General features: G+C 61.6%; 1 protein-coding gene across 1 annotated transcript; it reads left to right on the top strand.

Moving 5' to 3' along the window:
* The first annotated feature begins 181 nt into the window (after nucleotides 1-181).
* RHBG (Rh family B glycoprotein) lies at nucleotides 182-12019 on the top strand. Its single transcript, XM_036442410.2, has 10 exons — nucleotides 182-396; nucleotides 5661-5847; nucleotides 6295-6445; nucleotides 6570-6717; nucleotides 9042-9208; nucleotides 9516-9653; nucleotides 9753-9886; nucleotides 10338-10459; nucleotides 11417-11490; nucleotides 11690-12019. Exons 1-10 carry the CDS (start codon nucleotides 213-215, stop codon nucleotides 11756-11758), a joined length of 1374 nt encoding a protein of 457 aa, XP_036298303.1. The 5' UTR covers nucleotides 182-212; the 3' UTR covers nucleotides 11759-12019.
* Nucleotides 12020-18631: the final 6612 nt, after the last annotated feature.

Raw genomic sequence — 18631 nt, 5'->3', positions numbered from 1 at the left:
GCCTCTGGCCCAGGACACCCCCACCCCCAAACCCCACCCCTACCCCCCACCCCCAAGCCCTGGGAGCGCAGAGGGCTAGGTCTCCTTGTGGGCGTGGGCGAGGCCTCGGGGGAGGGCCCTGCAGGTGGGCTGGCTCTGGCTCCAGCGAAACCTGCCCGGCACGCCCGGGAGAGCCTGTCCTGTGGGCGCCCAGCGCGGAGCCAGAGCCGGGCATGGCCGGGCCCCCGCGCCGCGCCCGCCGGCGCCTGGCGCTGCCGCTGCTCTGCCTCCTGCTGCAGGCCGCCACCGCCGTGCTCTTCGCCGTGTTCGTGCGCTACGACCGCGAGGCCGACGCCGCCCTCTGGCCCCGGGGCAACCACAGCAGCGCCCACAATGAGTTCTACTTTCGCTACCCAAGTGAGTGAGGGAGGGCTGTGGGGGGCAGGGACCCCAAGGAGGGGGCCTGGGGTGCCCAGGTCTGCCCCTGGGGTAGGGGGCAGCCCCCTCGCCCTGAGATGAAGATGCCCCAGATTTGTAACAGCACCTTTCCCCAGCGTCTGCCGCGCGCCAGGTTTGTGCTGAGGGCGGCACATGCATGATCCCCTTTAGTCTGCAAACTAGACAGAGGTGGGGGGCCTGGGGCTCAGAGAGGTCAAGGGGCTGTTCAAGGTCACGCTGTCAGAATTGAGGGAGCCGGAGCCCCAGCTTTGACGGCTCCCCTGTCCCTCTCCCAGTTCCCAGTCAGCGGAATGAGGGGTGCGGGGCTGGTGCAGAGAATCCGCCTTTCCTCAGCCCTCCACCCTGAGCCCAGGGAGGAGAACCTGCTGGGCAGGGGAGCGGGGGCGCGGCGGGCAGCAGGTGGTAATGGCAGGTCGCAAGAAGGCAATCTGGTCTAGGGGGGCTCCGGCACTTCTCCCCTGGTTGCCTAGCGCTGGCCCTCCCGAAGTCAGAGAGAAGAGGATGGCAAGGACCCACCTACCAGCCAACGCGAGGGGCGGTCCATGGCTCCCAGAAAGGCAGGCGGGGCCATCAGCCCGTCTCACCCGGGAGAAAGCAGAGGCTCAAAGAGGTTGTGGCTTGCTCATGATCCCCCTCCGTGTGAGTGGCAGAGTGGGAACTGGGATGCGGGCATTCCAGGCTCCTTGCACCTCAGTTCACCAGCCTTGAGATGCAGGCCCTGGGTGGCTGAGACCAAGGACATCAGAATCTCAAACTTCACCACCAATGCTTGGCCAGGTCTCCTCTGAGCCTCAGTTTTCCCATCTGGGCAATGGGGAGAAGGCTGCCTCGTTTGAAGGATACATGTGCAGAGAAGGCTCAAAGGGTGAGAGTCTCCTATAAAAAAAAAAAAAAAAGTTGCAGGCTGCTATTACTCTCCTTTCCGTCAGCTGTCCCCACCTGACTCTCTTCCAGCCCCAGCGAGACAAAAGGAAGCTCACAGTGCTGAGGATATGGAGGGTGAGGTGGAGGTCTGGGCCTGGGCATAAAGCCAGACCCCCAGACATCCCAGGCAGAGTGGGGAGGAGGGACAGCCCCTCCCTCACCCCAGCCCTGGCTGGACAAGGTGAGCCATGGAAGCTGGGATCTCAGACAGAGCCAACAGGCTGGAGTGGAAGACTCTTGGGGTCACGCATTGTCCGCAGAGACAGGGCGCTGGGAGGGACCAGTTCATAGTCCGAGGGAAGTAAGCTCTTGTCCGAGGGTCTGACCCGGCTGTCTACCCTGAACCCCCAATGGCTTCTCCCCTGGGCCTCCCTGGAGGCCGCCAGGCCCGGCCTGTCTCCGCGTCCTCCCTGAGCCCTGCCGCTCCTCACCCCGCGGTGGTGGGCACGCCTCGCGGTCGGAGGAACGGCAGTTGGGAGTCCTCCCTCTTTTTCTGCCCCAGGTTTCCACCCCCGTGGACTTGGGACCCTGGTGCGGGGGAAGGTTGGGGAGGAGGGAGTGTGCGGTCCCGGAGCCTGTGGCTTTGATGAGCCGGGTCTTCACCTGTCCTTGTGTACGGGGACGGGATCGGGGCCAGAGGCGCTGTCGCCACCTCTCTTTGATTTGGGAGATGAAAGGGAATTCTGCAACTGTTGGGAGAGCCAGTGCCAAGGGCACGCTGCTCTGAGGGTCCGTCTGTGTTGTCCGTGGGAAGGGCCCTCAGCGCCCAGCAGGTCGACTCTCCCGAGATGTGGGGGGAGCCAGGGAGAGTGTGTGGCCGCCCAAGATCGCACAGCAGGTTGACCAGGCTGGGGCCCGGGCTCTGGGCACCCCTCTGCAGCCTTTCCCCACGTTCCTATCCTGCTGAGTGGGTATTGGGAAAAGGAGACGAAAACCCAGGGTTACAGGGACCACAGGAACGAAGATGAGGAAGGGGTCCGAGACAGAAGCAGAGGCAGGACCTTTTCCCACGCCTGCCTCCGGGCCCTTACTCCCGGGAGAAGGACTAGGACAGATGGAACCATCTTGGGAGAGGCGGGGCGGGGGGTGTGACCGGGATGGAGTGGTTTGTGTGACCTCTTCTAGGAGAATGAATAGCCCTCTGTCCCCTTAAGGACTGGAGCAGGAGAGTGTGTGTGTGTGTGGGGGGGGGGGGCTCCCCATCTTGACACTCGCTTTTCCTGCTCCTCCTGTTTTGCACCCCCACTTTAAGATGAGGGAACGGAGGAGGTTCGAAGAGAGTCCATGGCTTGTCCAAGGTCACAGAGCTAAAAGGGGAGAGCTGGAATGTAAACACAGCTCTGTCAGATGCTGAAGCCCCAGCTCTCACTTCTGCCCACAATCCCAGTCCTGTTCAGGCGTCTTCCATGGAGAGGGGCTGGGGAGGGGCAGTTAGGGAAAGAGAGAGAGGGATGGCTCTACAGAGCTCTTATCTTCTCTCCAGCCAGCTCTCCTGCCCCCTCAGGGACCCCCTGAAGGGCCCGGGGAGGGTCATCTTATCCATCCCCCCTGCCTCCAGCTGGCGTAGCCCAGTGAGAGTGTCCATGAGCAACCTTCTCCGCGGAAGGAGACTTCTTGATGTTTAGACTTCGGTTGAAAGGCCAAGGGATTGAGTTTTGGTTCCAAACACGCCAGAGGTGGGAGACGTAAATATTGTTGCCATTTAAAACCAGTTCTGGAGTGGTTTCGGCAGGTCCTGGGCACAGAGCCCCGGGACCCCGCCCCCTTCGTTTATCTTTCCGTCTGTCCTTGGGCAAAAGAACGAACGACACGGGTCCCCTGGAGTGTCCACCGAGGAGAGAGGAAGGCAGGCAGCGAGGCCTCAAAGAACGGCGACTGCGGGTTGAGTTCCAAGGGAGGTCTCTCCTTTTCCACGGGGTTTCCCACCCGGGAGGGAAGGAGTCTGGGTGGTGTGGGGCATGGGCTGGGCTGGAGAAGGGACACAGTGTTGGGACCCTTTAGGGAGGTGGGTGGGGATCTCGAGCCTCACTCCCCCTGGCTGCTGGGCTGTCATTTCCTGTCAGCCCCCACACGGCACAAAAAAGCATAAAAGCTCGCTTCTCTCCACATCATTGATTACATTCTGAAATTCAAGAATACATTTTTGGCTGGTCGGTGCTCCTCCAGATTGAACAAAAGGATATGGTTTTGTTTTTTTTATGATTTGCCTCTTTCTGCAAGGGACTTGATGAGGTCAGTCACAACAAAGACATCTGTGTACGAAAAGGGAAGCGGAACACAATGATGAACACCTTCAGGGCCTTCTAGTGGCTGCGGCGGAGATTCCAGAGTAGCTCTGAGCTTCCAGGCGGCCAAGGAGAAAAGGGAATATCCTCAGTTACGTGTTCTCATCAGAGCCAAGGAGGCCGCACACACGTGATGCTTTGGTTTCTCGATGTCTGTCTCCCATGCCTGTAAGCACAGGGACCGTGGCTGCTGCACTCCGAGAGCCCGATGCGCCTGCCCGTGCTCTGTAAACGTCTGTCGCCTGAGTGCGGGGAAGCAGGCTGCTTCCTCGGGGGAAGGGACATTTCCTCGCACTGTGTTCCAAGCAAAAGTTCCCACGTGGAGCTATCACCGGGGAGCTTAGGGTCACGGCGGTCCCTGTTTCTCAATAACTTATTGACAACAAATGCAACAGCAGCACACACGAAGCGCTGCCTTGCTGTTTTAAGTGAAAGCCAGCGATACGGAGCGTGGCACTGCAGAGTCCCGGGCGGCGGAGGGAGTGAGTCCCGGCTGCGTGGCCGCGGTCACGCTGGCTGGGGTGTCAAACCCCATGGGCAGTGGCTGGGAGAGGGGTTCAGACCTCACACTAAAGCAAATTATTTGTGTGTACCTTATTGTCAGTGTCACCGTGCATTACTTTAGTAGCATAGTTTTTTATGCCCAGGAGTGCAGTATAGAAGACAAACAGAATATGGTCCCAAATCTCCCTGCCCAGAAACCCCACTGACAAGTAAACATAGTTCAAGGAATTCTTCTATAAAAATAAAAATAAATCGAACTATAGCAAGAGACAAGCTAAAAGGCAAAAGCCTCCTTCCCGGAGCCACCACGCTGACTGCACCACTCCGGGAGCATCCCCCGCCCTGGAGTCAGTGCCAGCGGCCCCGCCCCGCCTTCCTGTCCTTTCCCCCTAGGTAATCTGGTAACAACTTAAAGCCATTTCGGAAAAAATTTTTTTTTTATATATATAATTTAAATTTCTCAAAATGGAGAGGGATAGGTTCTGAAGTGTGAGGGACGGAGGTGAGACATGGAGAAGGACTTCCCAGCAGAGGGGCCGCTGGAGAGACGCCTGGGGGGGGAGGGTGGTGAGCGTGGTAGGATGGGGTTGCAGCGGGAGAGATGTGGGTGGAACTTGCTTGGTAAGTGGCTGTGAGTGAAGGGCGAGGCAGAGGCCGAAGACCGAGACACAGGCCTCATTAGAGGAGAGGGGGGCCCTGCCGGCTGTCTCCCACGGGGAGAGCAGCACCCGTGCAGAGGGGAGCAGGCCTTTTGTTTGTTTTGTTTTGTTTTTTTTTTAATGTATTTTATTGATTTTTTACAGAGAGGAAGAGAGAGGGGTAGAGAGTTAGAAACATCGATGAGAGAGAAACATCGATCAGCTGCCTCCTACACACACCCCTACTGGGGATGTGCCCGCAACCACTGTACATGCCCTTGACCGGAATCGAACCTGGGACCCTTCAGTCCACAGGCCGACGCTCTATCCACTGAGCCAAACCGGTTTCGGTGGGAACATGCATTTTGAGGGGAAGGAAGGGAAGGGATGGGACTTAGGGTGCTCTGCATGCGCTGATTGGAGGTTCATATACATGATTAGGCACTTAGGGACTTAGGAATTGGCAGGTGCTGATTGGTGGTTCAGTGTACGGTCCATATCAGGTGCCTGGTTAGGTGCTCAGGAACGTCCAGGCCGCAGGTGGAGGTGACGTCACACTCCGTCCATCAGTTGGGGGAAGGGAGGATCTACCAGTGAGAGACCAGAGACAGGGCAGGTGAGGGGGCGGAGGAGAGAGCGAGCGGGAAAAGGCTCTGTGCCCTGGCCCTGACCCGGGGACATCGCGGTGGCCTGGGTCCCTGTTCCACGCTGGCCGGCTTGGCACCCGTGGCTCAGTCTGGGCCCAAGCTCCCCGAACACTGGGGCGTGTGACAGCTGGAGCCTCAGGAGCGGCCGGGCGGGGTGGCTGCTGGGTTTGGGGGGGCGGAGAAGGCGGGGGGTCAGCAGAGCCTCCCCATGCCCCCCGCCCCAGGCTTCCAGGACGTGCACACCATGGTGTTCCTGGGCTTCGGCTTCCTCATGGCCTTCCTGCAGCGCTACGGCTTCAGCAGCGTGGGCTTCACCTTCCTCCTGGCCGCCTTCGCGCTGCAGTGGTCCACGCTCACCCAGGGCTTCCTGCACGCCTTCCACGGCGGCCACATCCACGTGGGCGTGGAGAGGTGGGCGCCGCGGCCGCCCTGCTCCCCGGACCCCCTCAGCCCCGACCTTCAAGTCGCTCCAGGATGCCCATTCTTTGATTTCTCTTCGGGGGGGGGGGGGCCCTGTTCTTGCCGCCTGAGTTCTTCTCCCAGCCTTGCCCCACACGCTCGGCCACACCCCTCTCCCCATTCCTGCAAGCCCCTTATTACCCAAGCGCTGCTGGGAGGGGGGTGCTTCGGGGAAGCTCCCAGCTCAGGATCCGGTTCTTCCACCTGTGGGCTGTGTCTGCCGAGGCCCCGACCTCCCTCCCTGAGACTTGTCCTCATCTGCACAAAGGCAGGCGCTCTCCCCTCCTCCCGGGAAGAGCTTAGACGTGCAGTGGGCTCCTGGCCTCCTCCCCCAAGCCCTCCCCCCAGGGATCCCCCCTCCATCCGGTCCCCCCTCACCCTCCCCTCCCCACCCTCCAGCATGATCAACGCGGACTTCTGCGCCGGGGCCGTGCTCATCTCCTTCGGCGCCGTGCTGGGCAAGACCGGGCCCGCCCAGCTGCTGCTCATGGCCCTGCTGGAGGTGGCACTGTTTGGCATCAACGAGTTTGTGCTCCTTAGTCTCCTGGGGGTGCGTCTGGATGGGGGTGGAGCGAGGGCGGGGGTGGCCGAGGCGGGGCCCTGGCCGGGGCCAGGGGAGAGGGGGGAGGGGGCAGGGGGCAGGGCGCCCCTCCACCTCAGCTCCACCTCCCCAGGTGAAGGACGCCGGCGGCTCCATGACCATTCACACCTTCGGTGCCTACTTCGGGCTGGTCCTCTCGCGGGTGCTCTACCGGCCGGAGCTGGAGAAGAGGAAGCACCTCCAGGGCTCCATCTACCACTCGGACCTCTTTGCCATGATCGGTGAGGCCCGCCAGGGTGGGGTGGGCTGGGGACCAGTCCAGAGAGGATGATCGCCAGGCCAGGTCTCAGGGTTCTGGCTGAGAACTCCCTTCCTACTTGGATTCTTCCTGGAGAGTCAGGGACCTGTGCCCCTCCCCCTCAGCACTTTTATGGCTGGTTCTTAGGACTCAGCCCTGAGGCCCATTCCCAGGGGCCTTTCAAAAAACGTTGGCACCTTTCAAAATACGTTGGCACCGACCCTTCTTAAACCCTCCAGGGCTCCCCACCCACAAGTCAGAACCGAGACTCACCAGCCTGACACCCAGCCCCTCGCCCTCCCCCTCCCTCCCAACTCCATCTCTCTCACACTAGGCTCTCCCACCTCGTGCTCCCAGGCCTTTGTCCCCAGGGCACCTCCCACGCCCAAGGACACTTCCTCCCAGAAGCCCCACTGGGGCTGGGGGTTGGAGTTTGTGTGTCTCCCCCGGGAGCAGTAGGGCCTGACCTGTGAGACCAGTCACCACCCCGTGTCTTAAGCAGGTACCTCCCCCCTGGCCTCTGCTCCTCTCTCATCTTCCTAAGAGCCAGGAAAGGAACTGACTTTTTTTTTTTTTTTCTAAATATATTTTATTGATTTTTCACAGAGAGGAAGAGAGAGGGATAGAGAGTTAGAAACATCGATGAGAGAGTGTCATCAATCAGCTGCCTCTTGCACACCCCCTACTGGGGATGCGCCCGCAACCGAGGTACATGCCCTTGACCGGAATCAACCCGGGACCTTTCAGTTCCCAGGCTGACGCTCTATCCACTGAGCCAAACCGGTCCCGGCGGAACTGACTTTTTTTTAAAGATATGTTTTTACCCCCACTGCTAAATTTGACTGTTAAAAAAAATATATATATATATATATATGTGTGTGTGTGTGTGTGTGTGTGTGTGTTTACTGGTTTTAGAGAGAGAGGAAGGGAGGATAGAGTGATAGAAGCATCGAAGAGAAAGAGACATCAATGGGCTGCCTTCTGCACGCCCCCTACTGGAGATCAGCGTGCAACCCGGGCTTGTGCCCTGACTGGGGCTGGAACCGGGGAACTCTCGGTTCACGGGTCGCTGCTCAACCACTGAGCCACCGGGGCCGGGCCAGTCTTTTGTGTGTGGGGGGGGTAGTATTGAGAAGTAACTGGGGAGAGGCTGGCTTGTAGTTCGTGCTCCGGGTTTGCTGTGAGATAGAGTGCATGTAACCCTAGTGCAGGGGAGGCCTCCTGGCTCTGAGACCCGATCCACTGGCTTTAAGCCCCAAGACTTCCCCAGAGGCCTGCATGCTCCGCTCTCCTCCGCCTCCCGCTGCTCCCACACAGACACGTGGCCTTTCCCTGGTTCCTCCCACGCTCTCCTCCGAGCGCCCGTGGGCGAGTGGCGGGGGGTTCATGGCAGGCTGTGGGGGGCAGGGACACGTTACCTGGCACACCCACGGGCCTCTCAACACCCAGGGGCAGGCCCTCCAGCCCCTTGCCAAGCTCACCCTACCTGAACGGTCCCAGCCTTCCCTCACTGTGCCCCCGGCCCTCCGCCCTCACCCCCCAGGACTGACCTGGGAACCTATGGACAGGCAGGGCTCTTACCCTGAACCGCCCGCCAGCCCAGCCCAGCCCATGCTCAGCAGACAGCGGCCTCTCCTGCATGCTGCAGGGTCCACCTTCCTAGGAAGTCATTGAGGTTATAAACCAAATTATTTTCCTGACACGCAGACCCAGGACTCAGCTTAGTGCCTGAAATGCAGAGCACTTTGTCTTTTTTTTTTCTTCATCTTTCCTTTCCTGATACTTAAAAAAAAACAAAAAAAACCCTAGCTGAAACTGGTTTGGCTCAGTGGATAGAGCATCAGTCTGCGGACTGAAAGGTCCCAGGTTCGATTCCGGTCAAGGGCATGTACATTGGTTACGGCCACATCCCCAGTGGGGGGTGTGCAGGAGGCAGCTGGTTGATGTTTCTCTCTCATCGATGTTTCTAGCTCTCTATCCCTCTCCCTTCCTCTCTGTAAAAAAATCAATAAAATATATTAAAACAACAAAACAACAACCCTCATCCCTCTGGTTTTCAGTGAAGTGGCTCCCTCCTGGGCCAGCACGCCTCCGTAGCTACTGTGTTGAGCATTGAGTACCTACTAAGCACTTCCTGTGTGTCTCCTCATTCGGTCCTCACTTCGTGAGGCAGGCGTGACTATCCCCACTTCACAGAGGAGGAAACTGAGGCTGCCGAGAGGGGTGACTTCTCTGCAGTCACACAGCCTGTGCCTCGTCCTGGGGAGCCGCGTCCCTCCTCTCACTCTGCTGCCTCCCCCCACGCAGGGACCATCTTCCTGTGGATCTTCTGGCCCAGCTTCAACTCTGCACCCACCCCGCTGGGGGACGGGCAGCACCGGACCGTCCTCAACACCTACTACTCCCTGACCGCCAGCACCCTGAGCACCTTCGCCCTGTCGGCCCTCATCGGGAGGGATGGGCGGCTGGACATGGTACGGGAGTGGGAGGGAGGCCTCAGGGGAAGCAGAGGGAGGAACTGGGAGCGGGGGAGGTCTGGGCCCCTGCAGGGCCTGTGCTCCGGGGGCACAGGGAAGGGCACAGGCCCAGGGAGTCCCACCCGCGCAGGAGAGGGGGTGGTCAGGGTGTGAGCTGGTGGCACAGCAGCAGGAGGGTCGGAGCTTAGATGGCGGGGGACTTCCAGAGGCAGTGGGCGCCCCCGGGGCGGAGGGGCCTGGGTTGGGTGTGGCTGTGACCGTGGGGGAAGGGCCTCCGATGCCTCGCTCTCCCCGGCTCCCTCAGGTCCACGTCCAGAACGCAGCGCTGGCCGGCGGCGTTGTGGTGGGGACAGCGAGTGAAATGATGCTCACGCCCTTCGGGGCCCTGGCAGCTGGCTTCCTGGCCGGGACCGTCTCCACGCTGGGGTACAAGTTCTTCACGGTACAGACGCCCCTCCGTCCCCTGGCCTTCCCCCCACCTCTCCAACAGGCCCGGGTAGGAGGGGCACACGAGACTCACTATGGGTGTCCTGTCCTCCAGCCCATCCTGGAGTCAAAATTCAAGGTTCAAGACACATGTGGTGTCCACAACCTTCATGGCATGCCGGGGGTCCTGGGAGCCCTGGTGGGGGTCCTCGTGGCGGGGCTGGCCACGCACGAAGCTTACGGAGATGGGTAAGTGTCCCCCCCCCCATTGATCCACATTAACCCTTGGAATGACCTCACTCTCTCCCCCCACCATGTGCACCAACAAAAAAAAGCATTTTCACTTATTCATCCCTATTCTGGGAGCTGAGGAAACCTGAGTGAGCCGGACCAGCCGGGGGACTGCCTTCCTGGTCCCTGGTCAGGTTTGGCAGGTCACCGAGCCAATGGTTTAAATAGTGTGACTAAGGGATCAGGGAGAGAGAACGTCTTCTGCACATCAAGGCTCAGAGGAGAGGGCAGGCAGAAGTGACCCTCAGACTGGGTCTCGAGAGGGCATGTGGGTGTCCGCTGTCACAGGAGGGTGGGCGGGGGGTCCAGGCCGGGCCTGACCGGGGCCAAGAGGAGACTCAGCCTGATGGGTCCCCCTGAGGCCCTTCGGTGGCTGCACTGACCGCCCGCCTCCCCACAACCCCCGCAGCCTCCCGAGCGTGTTTCCCCTCATGGCCGCGGGCCCGCGCACTGCCACGTCTCAGGCCATGTACCAGCTCTTGGGGCTGTTGGTCACCCTGACGCTGGCCTCTGTGGGCGGGGCTGTCGGAGGTGAGTGATCCTGGCTGGGGGCGGGGGGTGGGGCAGGAGGTGGAGGAAGGGGGTTCTCTGGAGGGAACCCATCCCCCTGACATTTCTTTACTCAGACATTTAGTGAGCACCTCCTTTGTGCAGGGTGTGGGTGGGGCTTCCGGGTTCGGGGTGACCTCCTCCGGGGAAGGAGGAGCAAGTGGGCATTTGTCTCTTCCTGGTGCCAAGGAGAGGGGAGCCCTCCGCAAGGGGCTGAGTTGGGGTCCTTGTGCTGCTCCCTCCACCCACTAGAGGGCAGTCCACGCTCAGGCTGAGCCCCTGAAGGAGATGGCGGGCTGTGTATATTGTTCCCCCTTCGGGGTAGGGGGCCAAGGCGGTGGCTTGGCTTATGCCTAGACTGCAGCACAGAAAACGTCCACAGAGGCTGACTGCCCAGGAACGCTGGGTCAGGCAGTCCTGCCGGATGGCTGGCCTTGGTCCTTTGGGTCTTCAAAACAAAAGCTTAGGCATCTTCACCCTCCTGCTCTCCCTGGAGACTTTCACTCTCAGACAAGGTTCAATGCATTCATCCACCTAAATTACTATTTAGTCCACGCTTTCCGCACCCCTCCTGGACAGGAGGCCAAGGAAGCAGCCGTGGTTCACGAGAGAATCACCATTTGGTTCCTTACCAACTGTGCAAAAGGTGAATGAATTCCTTAACTTCCCTGAACCTCAGCTCCTTCTCTGTAGCACAGGGATCACGTGCACCTTCAGGGTCACTGTGATTACTCGGCAAGGAAATGCTTGTCAAGCCCTTTGCCTGGCATCCGGCACACAGTAGGTGCTCAACAAATATGGCTGTGACCTGCCTGGGCTAGGCGGGTAGCCATCACGCTGACCCCAGGCCTCCCGGCTCCTCTGTGCCCATGGCCCTGGGTGGCAATCTCTCCCACGGGACAGCAAAAAGCCTCACCCGTCCTCCCCGACCACCGCCAGGGTGCATGCTCAAGCTGCCCTTTCTGGACGCCCCTCCGGACTCTCAGTGCTACGAGGACCGGGTTTACTGGGAGGTGAGACCGAGCTGCAGGCCCCTCCGCCCACAGGGCCCTGTCCCCCTGCCCGCCCCCTTCCTGTGACCCAACCTGCCTCTTTCCTTCCCCGCTGCTCATTCTCCTTGGGGGTGTGCCCCTGAGCTGTGTGCCCCTGAGCTGTGTCCCTGAGCTGGGCATTGAGCCACCCCTTTACCCCCCCCCCCCCCCCGGCCTCCAGGTGCCTGGGGAGCACGAAGATGAAGCCCAGGGACCGCTGAAGGAGGAAGAACTAGACACTCAGGCCTGACTCGCTTCCAGCCCCTGAAGGATGCTCTCCTTTTGGAAGAGAATGCCTGGCTACGTTTGGAAAGTTCTTTTGTCGCTCCCGTCCTTCCTTCCCCCTGCACGAAGGAAGTCCCGAGTCAGGAAGAGCCTCTTTCCCGCGGGCCGCACTCGGGGAAGGGCTGCGGGAGGCGCGGGAGACGGAGGAGGAGCAGGGCTCTAACTGGCCGCAGTGAGGGGAGACCCTCCCAGCAGCCTCACCAACCCCCCCCCCCCCCCCCGCCACAACCTGCAAGTGAGGCCCCCAGGGGACTGCTGGCCCCTGGCCCAATCTCACCCCGTTCCGGGCGCTGGGCCTGGCTCTCCGTGGTGATAAACGCCACTGTCACCAGGGATGCCTACTCCTTTCTTGTGCTCGGGGTTCACGGGGGTAGGGGAGTCCCTCCCACCCTCTCACTCGCAGTGTTAGACACTCGGGGTGGGAAACGTCTCTCCTCCCTGGGTCTCTGGAGCGCCCTCTGGCAGGCTGAGTTCTGCCAGGTGGGTATCCCCATGGGCTTGCCTGCCTGAGGAGGCAGGGAGCTCACTCCCCCAGGCTCCTGGGGCTGCGGGAGAGGACAGTCCAGGACTGCTGTCACTCTGACCCTCCTCTTGGGCAGCTTCTGAGCAGAGTAGAAAGAGGGCCCCCACAGGGCCCGAGAGGGGCATCAGGAGTTCTTTGCCGTTCACTCCTCAGAAGCCGGAGGCAGCCAGACACCGCCTGGCATCCCTGTCCCACCCAAGTCTGAGGAGTAGGGGAACGCTTGCGAGTGGCCTCCGAGAAGAGCCTCCCGCTGCTTCAAGTCATCTGACCACCAGAGGGCACTCCAGACCCAGCAGAGGAGGAGGAGGCTTTCTGGCCCCTCGGTCCTTCGAGGATGGAGGTTCTTCCTGTAGCCTAACACCCTTCCAGGCTGCTTCAGCTCTGGTCCTCACCACTCGTGCCATAGCCTTTTTTGAGCTCCCAGCCCCCACTCCACGTCAGGCGGGTGCTAGGACTTTCCGGTCTCATCCAACAGAGAAATCACCCCTCCACACTCCTTCCCTGGGACCTCCCGCTGACCCAATGCTTCTAGCAGGGATTGAGCGTGACTCCGGATCTTTCTCCCCCACGACCAAGACCTATTCAGACCCAGGCTCCCGAGGAGGCAGCGGAGGGGTTTCTGGGAGCCGGCCCAGTCCCAGGTACCCCATCAGGCTCCATCCTCACTGCGGTCGAATTGGCTGGGGAGAGAGGTCAGGCGCAGAGTTGAGAGGGGAGGGCCGCTGAGGGACAAGCGCTGATGGGAACCATCCCTGCCCAGTGCTGGTCCGGGTAGGTTTGTTGGGGGAGACTCTGGTGCTGAGACATAAGGATGGCTGCTGAATCTGCAAAGAGGTCCCCAGTCCTGCCAGCCCCTGCTGGGCGGGAGGGAGTTTGAGAGAACTGGGGCCCCAGCCCGCATCCCCCGCTCTGGGGTCTTGGCTCCCAGTCCCGCTGACATGCTCTGTCCCAAAGCTCCCCAACCAGTCCCCAGATCTGAAGACGTCAGGCAAGGGAGATGCAAGGATAGGACGAGATCCCTCCCGGCCCCAGCTCCTCCTGGGTGGGGAAAGCTGTGAATATTCATTTATCCATGACTCCTACATTTTCTCGACCTACACTGCTGGTTCCTCCTTGGCCACAGCTAAAGCTCCCCCAGGTCTGAGACAAAGGCTGGTCACTGCTCTCCTCTCAACCCAGGAAGGCTTCCTGGAGGAGGGACAATGGAGCGCTCTCTGGTGGAGAGCAGTTATCCAGCCAGCTTCCAAAGGGAAGGCCACAGGTCCCGGATGGCCCACCCAGAGGCCCCCGAGCAAGGACAGCTTCCCACAAACCGCGGCCCTGCCTCTCCCGCAGCCGGGCAGTTCCAGGCTCTGCCATTCCCAGAGTCCCCCTGCGGCCGGAAGTCGCCCGCGCTGGCCCCACGGCTCAGGGCACTCTGTCCGGAGGTGACCTCTCCTAAAACAGGCCCTTGGTTTGTCACTGCATCTAATGACTAGCGCCCTGGAGGGCCACCCGTAGACTGTTCTGCTTAGTGGGGCTGAGCCATCACTGGTAGTCAGGGAGCTCAGTGGGCAGGACCAACCTTGGAGCCCTCGGGCGGTGGACCGGCCCTCTCTGGGGAAGTGAGAGTGTCTCCCTTAGGGTTCTGGAAGGGAGCTGGCTCCAGGGACCTGCGAGATCCCCATGGTGGCTGAACCAGCACCAACCTGCCCCGTCTCCTCCGCAGTCTCTGACTTAGCACTGCTGGCCCTGACACAGTGGCCCATCCATTCAGGCTGGGTCCACAGGGTGACAAGGAGCAGGTGGACAGGGGCCAAGGGGCTCCTTCCTCGCCCCCTCGGGACGACGCCCATCGGGGACGGCCCCTCCGATCACCGCCATCATTCCTCTCAGGGCAGGACCGGCGGACACTTCTGCTCATGAACTCTGTCCGGCCCCAGGGCCTGAGCTCTGGGACCATGATGGACGAGGGCGGACACTGGCCCCCGGGCGGCTCCCAGGGCCCTGCTGCTGGGGGCCGGCGGCCCCGGGGGCCCTCGGTGCAGAGCCAGCAGAGCCGGAGGATGGACAGCAGGGTTTCCGGAAGTGGCCACCCTCTTGGCACATGTGTATGTGGGTGCAGTGCCTGCCCAGAGGCCTGGGTGGGGGATCTTGGGCCTCGGGGTGCTTCTGCGCCTGTGCGGCCGGCCCCCTGGGCCAGGGGCTGGGAGCGGCTCCTGTGACCTCCGGAGGACCCGGCCCCGGGCCCAGGCGGCCTGGGAAAGGAGGCCTGAGACCCGACCCCCCCCCCCCCCTCATTGGGATTCACATCGCGGCGCGCAGCCGCCCCAGCGCGGCGGGAATTAGACGCGGCCTGGGTGTCCAAAGTGGGGGGCGGCAGCCGTCCGGGGGCAGACAAACCCGGCAGCCGCGACCCCCCACCTCAGCGCGATATTTCTCTCCCACCGTCAGGACGGCCGGCCCACCGCCTCCCGGCTCCGCGCCCCCTCCTTTGTCTGCCCGCCGCCCGGCCGGCCCGGCCCATGCGCCCGCCGGGCAGCGGGAACAATGCGGGCCAATGTCTCCGGGCGGGAGCCGGCTATGCAAATGCCGCAGCCTGTGAGAACTCCCGCCTGAAAGGCCGGGCTGGGGAGTGGGTCCTGCATAGGGATGAGCTGCCGCGGGGACAGAGCGCCATTGTCTGCCGTCTGACCGCCGGCCCCCAGCACCGGGAGGAGGGCGGGAGCGGCTCCGGCCAGCCCGTGGGCCCAGGAGCGCCGGTCACCTGTCCGCCTGCACCCCGGGGAGGGCCAGACCTGGGGGCCGCAGCCTCACTGCCCCGCACGCCCTCAGCCACCTGGCCCTCAGCCACCTGGTCCTCTCGCTGAGGCTCCTGTCTTGGCCCTTAAACCTGGTCCCTCCTTGGTGCTCTGCCCACCACCCTACCTGCTGGCCACGCCCCTCCTCAGTCTCTGTCCCCTTTTCACGCAGCCTGAGCCAGTGGACTCTCACAGGTCCCTGGAGCCAGTTCCCTTCCAGAACCGTAAGGCCGCGGTCGGCAAACCCATCAGTCAACAGAGCCAAGTATCAGCAGGTACGACTGACATTTCTTTTGAGAGCCGAATTTTTTAACCTTAAACTAGATAGGTAGGTACATTGTTATCAACTTAATTAGGGTACGTGGTATTTTGTGGAAGAGCCACACTCTAGGGGCCAAAGAGCCACACGTGGCTCGTGAGCCGCAGTTTGCCCACCACTGCCCTAAGGCAAACACCCCTGTCTTCCCCAGAGCGGGCTGTCACTGCTCAGATGCCCAGGGATCCTCTCACTCTGAGCCCAAGGCCAGTCCAGGCCTTCCTGCCCGTCTCCCTGCTGTCCGCCACCAGTGAAGGACAGCCAGCCAGGGCAGGACTGGACCGCACTTATCCAATGATGTGTGTGTGTGTGTGTGTGTGTGTGTGTGTGTGTGTGGAGGGGGGGGGTTGCCACAGAAAGCCCCCTCCCACGTGTGAAAGCAGCAAGCCCCTCTGCCTCCCCCCACCCAGGAGCCTGTGCCCACCCCACAGACGCTGTGGGCCCAGCACCGGGAGAAGCCTGGCCAGGGAAGGCGCTCTGTGCTCAGGGCAGGTCCCTCTCCGCTGGGGCCCGGCCCCTGCCTCTGGGCGGCACAGGGGTCAGGCTGAGCCCCAGCAAGTGCAGGACCCAGTCCCTCTTTTCTAAACGCCGTGGAGACCTCGGTCAAGGGAGGCAGAGGCCACGCAGGGGAGACGCTGTCTCGGAGACCGTGCGGGGATGCTTCTGGGACCCGTGGAGGTTTAGGGGGACAAAACCAATCAGGGCAACACCTGCCTCAGGGAGCCCGGGTCTCCGGCCCAGTGTGGCAGGAGGGGGCTGAGGGAGGGGGGACGGAGGAGGGGGAGGATGCTGGCAGGGCTGGCAGTCTTCCTGGAGGCGGGTCCCAGCTACCTGCGAGCCTATTCCCCTTATGGCTGGCCCAGCCCTCCATGGAGCTGAGCTCTTCCCTCCCCTTCTGCTCCTGGAGGAGAGCAGGCGCCATGGTCCGTCTTGGGGGTGTGGGCAGGGCTGGGGGGGGGCAGCAGAGCCTGGCTGCCTGGGGGAGCATTGGGGGACGTAAAGGCAGATCAGGGGACTGGGCTGGGGGTGCCAGGGAAGCCACGGCGCTCCGCCCACTGCCCACCTTCGGGAGGGGTCCTCCTGCAGCTTCGTCCCCTCCTGCTCCCTTGGCTGGGTCTCTGCTTCAAAGCATTCTGACCTGGGCCCCCACTTTCATGGAAATGCACCCCTGACAGCCACCTCAGAAAGGAGACAACCCCCCATGCTCACAGGTCTCCACACAGGGCTGGGCCTCCCCAGCCTGGACCCAGGGCTCACCTCCTGCCGTGTCGTGTCCCCCCCCCTCCCCCCCCCCGTGCACCCTCTCCCTCTGGCTGCACTGCAGGGCCCCGGGTCTGCTCTGCGGGCCTGGTCCTGAGGCCCGACCCAGGCAGGCCCAGCTGGGCTGAGGCTGGAGAGGAAGTGCTTTGTTGTGCCCAGGCATTGTCTGGGTTCTTAAACTTGTGTTTCCTTCCCTGCTCTTCTTGGCAGGAGAGTCCTCAGCTGGAGAAACTGTCATGTCCCTCGCCCCCCCATACACACACACACACACACACACACACACACACACTCCAAACTGAAACCGGGTCTGTGTGAGCCAGCTCAGCCCATCCATCTCCGTCTCCTCAGAGCAGGAATGCGGCGGGGACACTGGGAGCTTGTTCCCAATCCCTTCTAGCTCACTGCACTGGGCTTTACCGCCTCGCCTTCTCCCCCGGCTGCGTCTGAGCCCCGGCTCTGAGGCCCAGACAGAGGCCTCCCTCTCTGCCACCCTCCCCTTTCATTTCGTCCCAACGCCATCTGAGGTGGCCGTGTCCTTGGAGGGTCAAGGCACCCCCAGAGGGAAACGGGGGTGGGTAGGGGGTAGGGTCCCCCTTCTTCTCATTTCCAGCCATTCAGGCGGGCCTCTGCTGTGCCCGGGCCCTGCACTGGACACTGTGTGGACAAGCCAGCCACCCTTCCTGGCCACGCCCCTCAAGCCTCGATTATTATTCTTTTTTTTTAAATATTATTCTTTTTTAAATATATTTCACTGATTTTTTACAGAGAGGAAGGGAGAGGGATAGAGAGTTAGAAACATCGATGAGAGAGAAACATCAATCAGCTGCCTCCTGCACACCACCCACCGGGGATGTGCCCATAACCAAGGTACATGCCCTTGACCGGATTCGAACCTGGGACCCTTCAGTCCGCAGGCCGAGGCTCCATCCACCGAGCCAAACCAGTTAGGGCAAGCCTCGATTATTGCTGGGTTTAGCACAGGGCCTCCTGTTGGCAGTTGCTAATCAGGACCATTAGTAAATTCGATCATCAATGGGTAGCTGGCTGCAGCCGCCAGCACCTGTCACCCCCACCACCTGTGCCAGGGTGACGGTGACACCCGCCTGCCTCCACCGGGCGAGGCTGCCCCTGCCAGGCCTGCCCTCTGGCCTCCGGCCCTGCCAGGCACAGGCTCAGAGGCTCCGGGGGACTTAGCTGAGTTTTCTTCTGGAGAAGTAGAAGGACAACCTTCACTCCTGGGGTCCCCAGACTGAAACCAGGGCGTGTGTGTGTGTGTGTGTGTGTGTGTGTGAGAGAGGGACCGTGTGAGCCAGCGAGGCGGCATCTTTCTTCCCAGGACCTTCGGGGCAGGTGGGGTGGAGCATGGGAAGACTCAGGGAGAACTGGGGTGAGCACCCTAACGCACATCTCTGCTTTCCAGCCCCCAGAGCTCTTGGCACCTCCTCAGCTCCCTCTTGCCCTCAGCCAGGCGATGGAGGATTTTCATGTTTCCAGCGGTTAGGGGGCCATTCAGGGGGACCGTGAAACACTCTCTGAAGAAAGGGGATGATGCCTCTGAGGAGAACATGCCCCTCACAGTGACTGAGGATCTACGAGGTGCCAAGCCTTCGGAGTACTTTCATCAGCAAAAGGTCCCAGTGGTTACATCTTCCGGGGACGGTCCCTAAGCCCCCCAGGCGGAGGAGGCTGGGCCTCTGCAGGCGCCTCACCCCTCACACCCGCCTGGCTCCCAGGTGCTGTCAGGAGCTGTTCTAGCGACAAGGGAAGCCAGTGAGAGCCCATCAGGCTCTGCTGCTGCCTCGCCCCTGCGCCCTGTGCCCGCCCCTCCCCGGCCTCCGCCCTCAGAGCAGGATAACGGCCAGCCGCCCCTTGTCCCCGTTTGCCTCAGTTGGACTTAATCAGGGCAAGAGAGGCCGTGGAGCCACGGCTAGGACTCGAAGGAGCTGGTAGGTGGCCCGG

The sequence above is a fragment of the Pipistrellus kuhlii genome, unplaced genomic scaffold, assembly GCF_014108245.1.
Source record: "Pipistrellus kuhlii isolate mPipKuh1 unplaced genomic scaffold, mPipKuh1.p scaffold_m20_p_18, whole genome shotgun sequence".
In the NCBI taxonomy this organism is placed as follows: Eukaryota; Metazoa; Chordata; class Mammalia; order Chiroptera; family Vespertilionidae; genus Pipistrellus; species Pipistrellus kuhlii.
The sequence above is the reverse complement of the archived record's forward strand: the minus strand, read 5'-3'. Positions and strand labels throughout refer to the sequence as shown.

Coding starts and splice junctions, on each gene's coding strand:
- RHBG (XM_036442410.2), top strand. CDS start 213: ATGGCCGGGCCCCCGCGCCGCGCCCGCCGGCGCCTGGCGCTGCCGCTG. Junction 6,718..9,041: donor GGACCTCTTTGCCATGATCG/GTGAGGCCCGCC, acceptor CCCCCCACGCAG/GGACCATCTTCCTGTGGATC. Junction 11,491..11,689: donor AGGACCGGGTTTACTGGGAG/GTGAGACCGAGC, acceptor CCCGGCCTCCAG/GTGCCTGGGGAGCACGAAGA.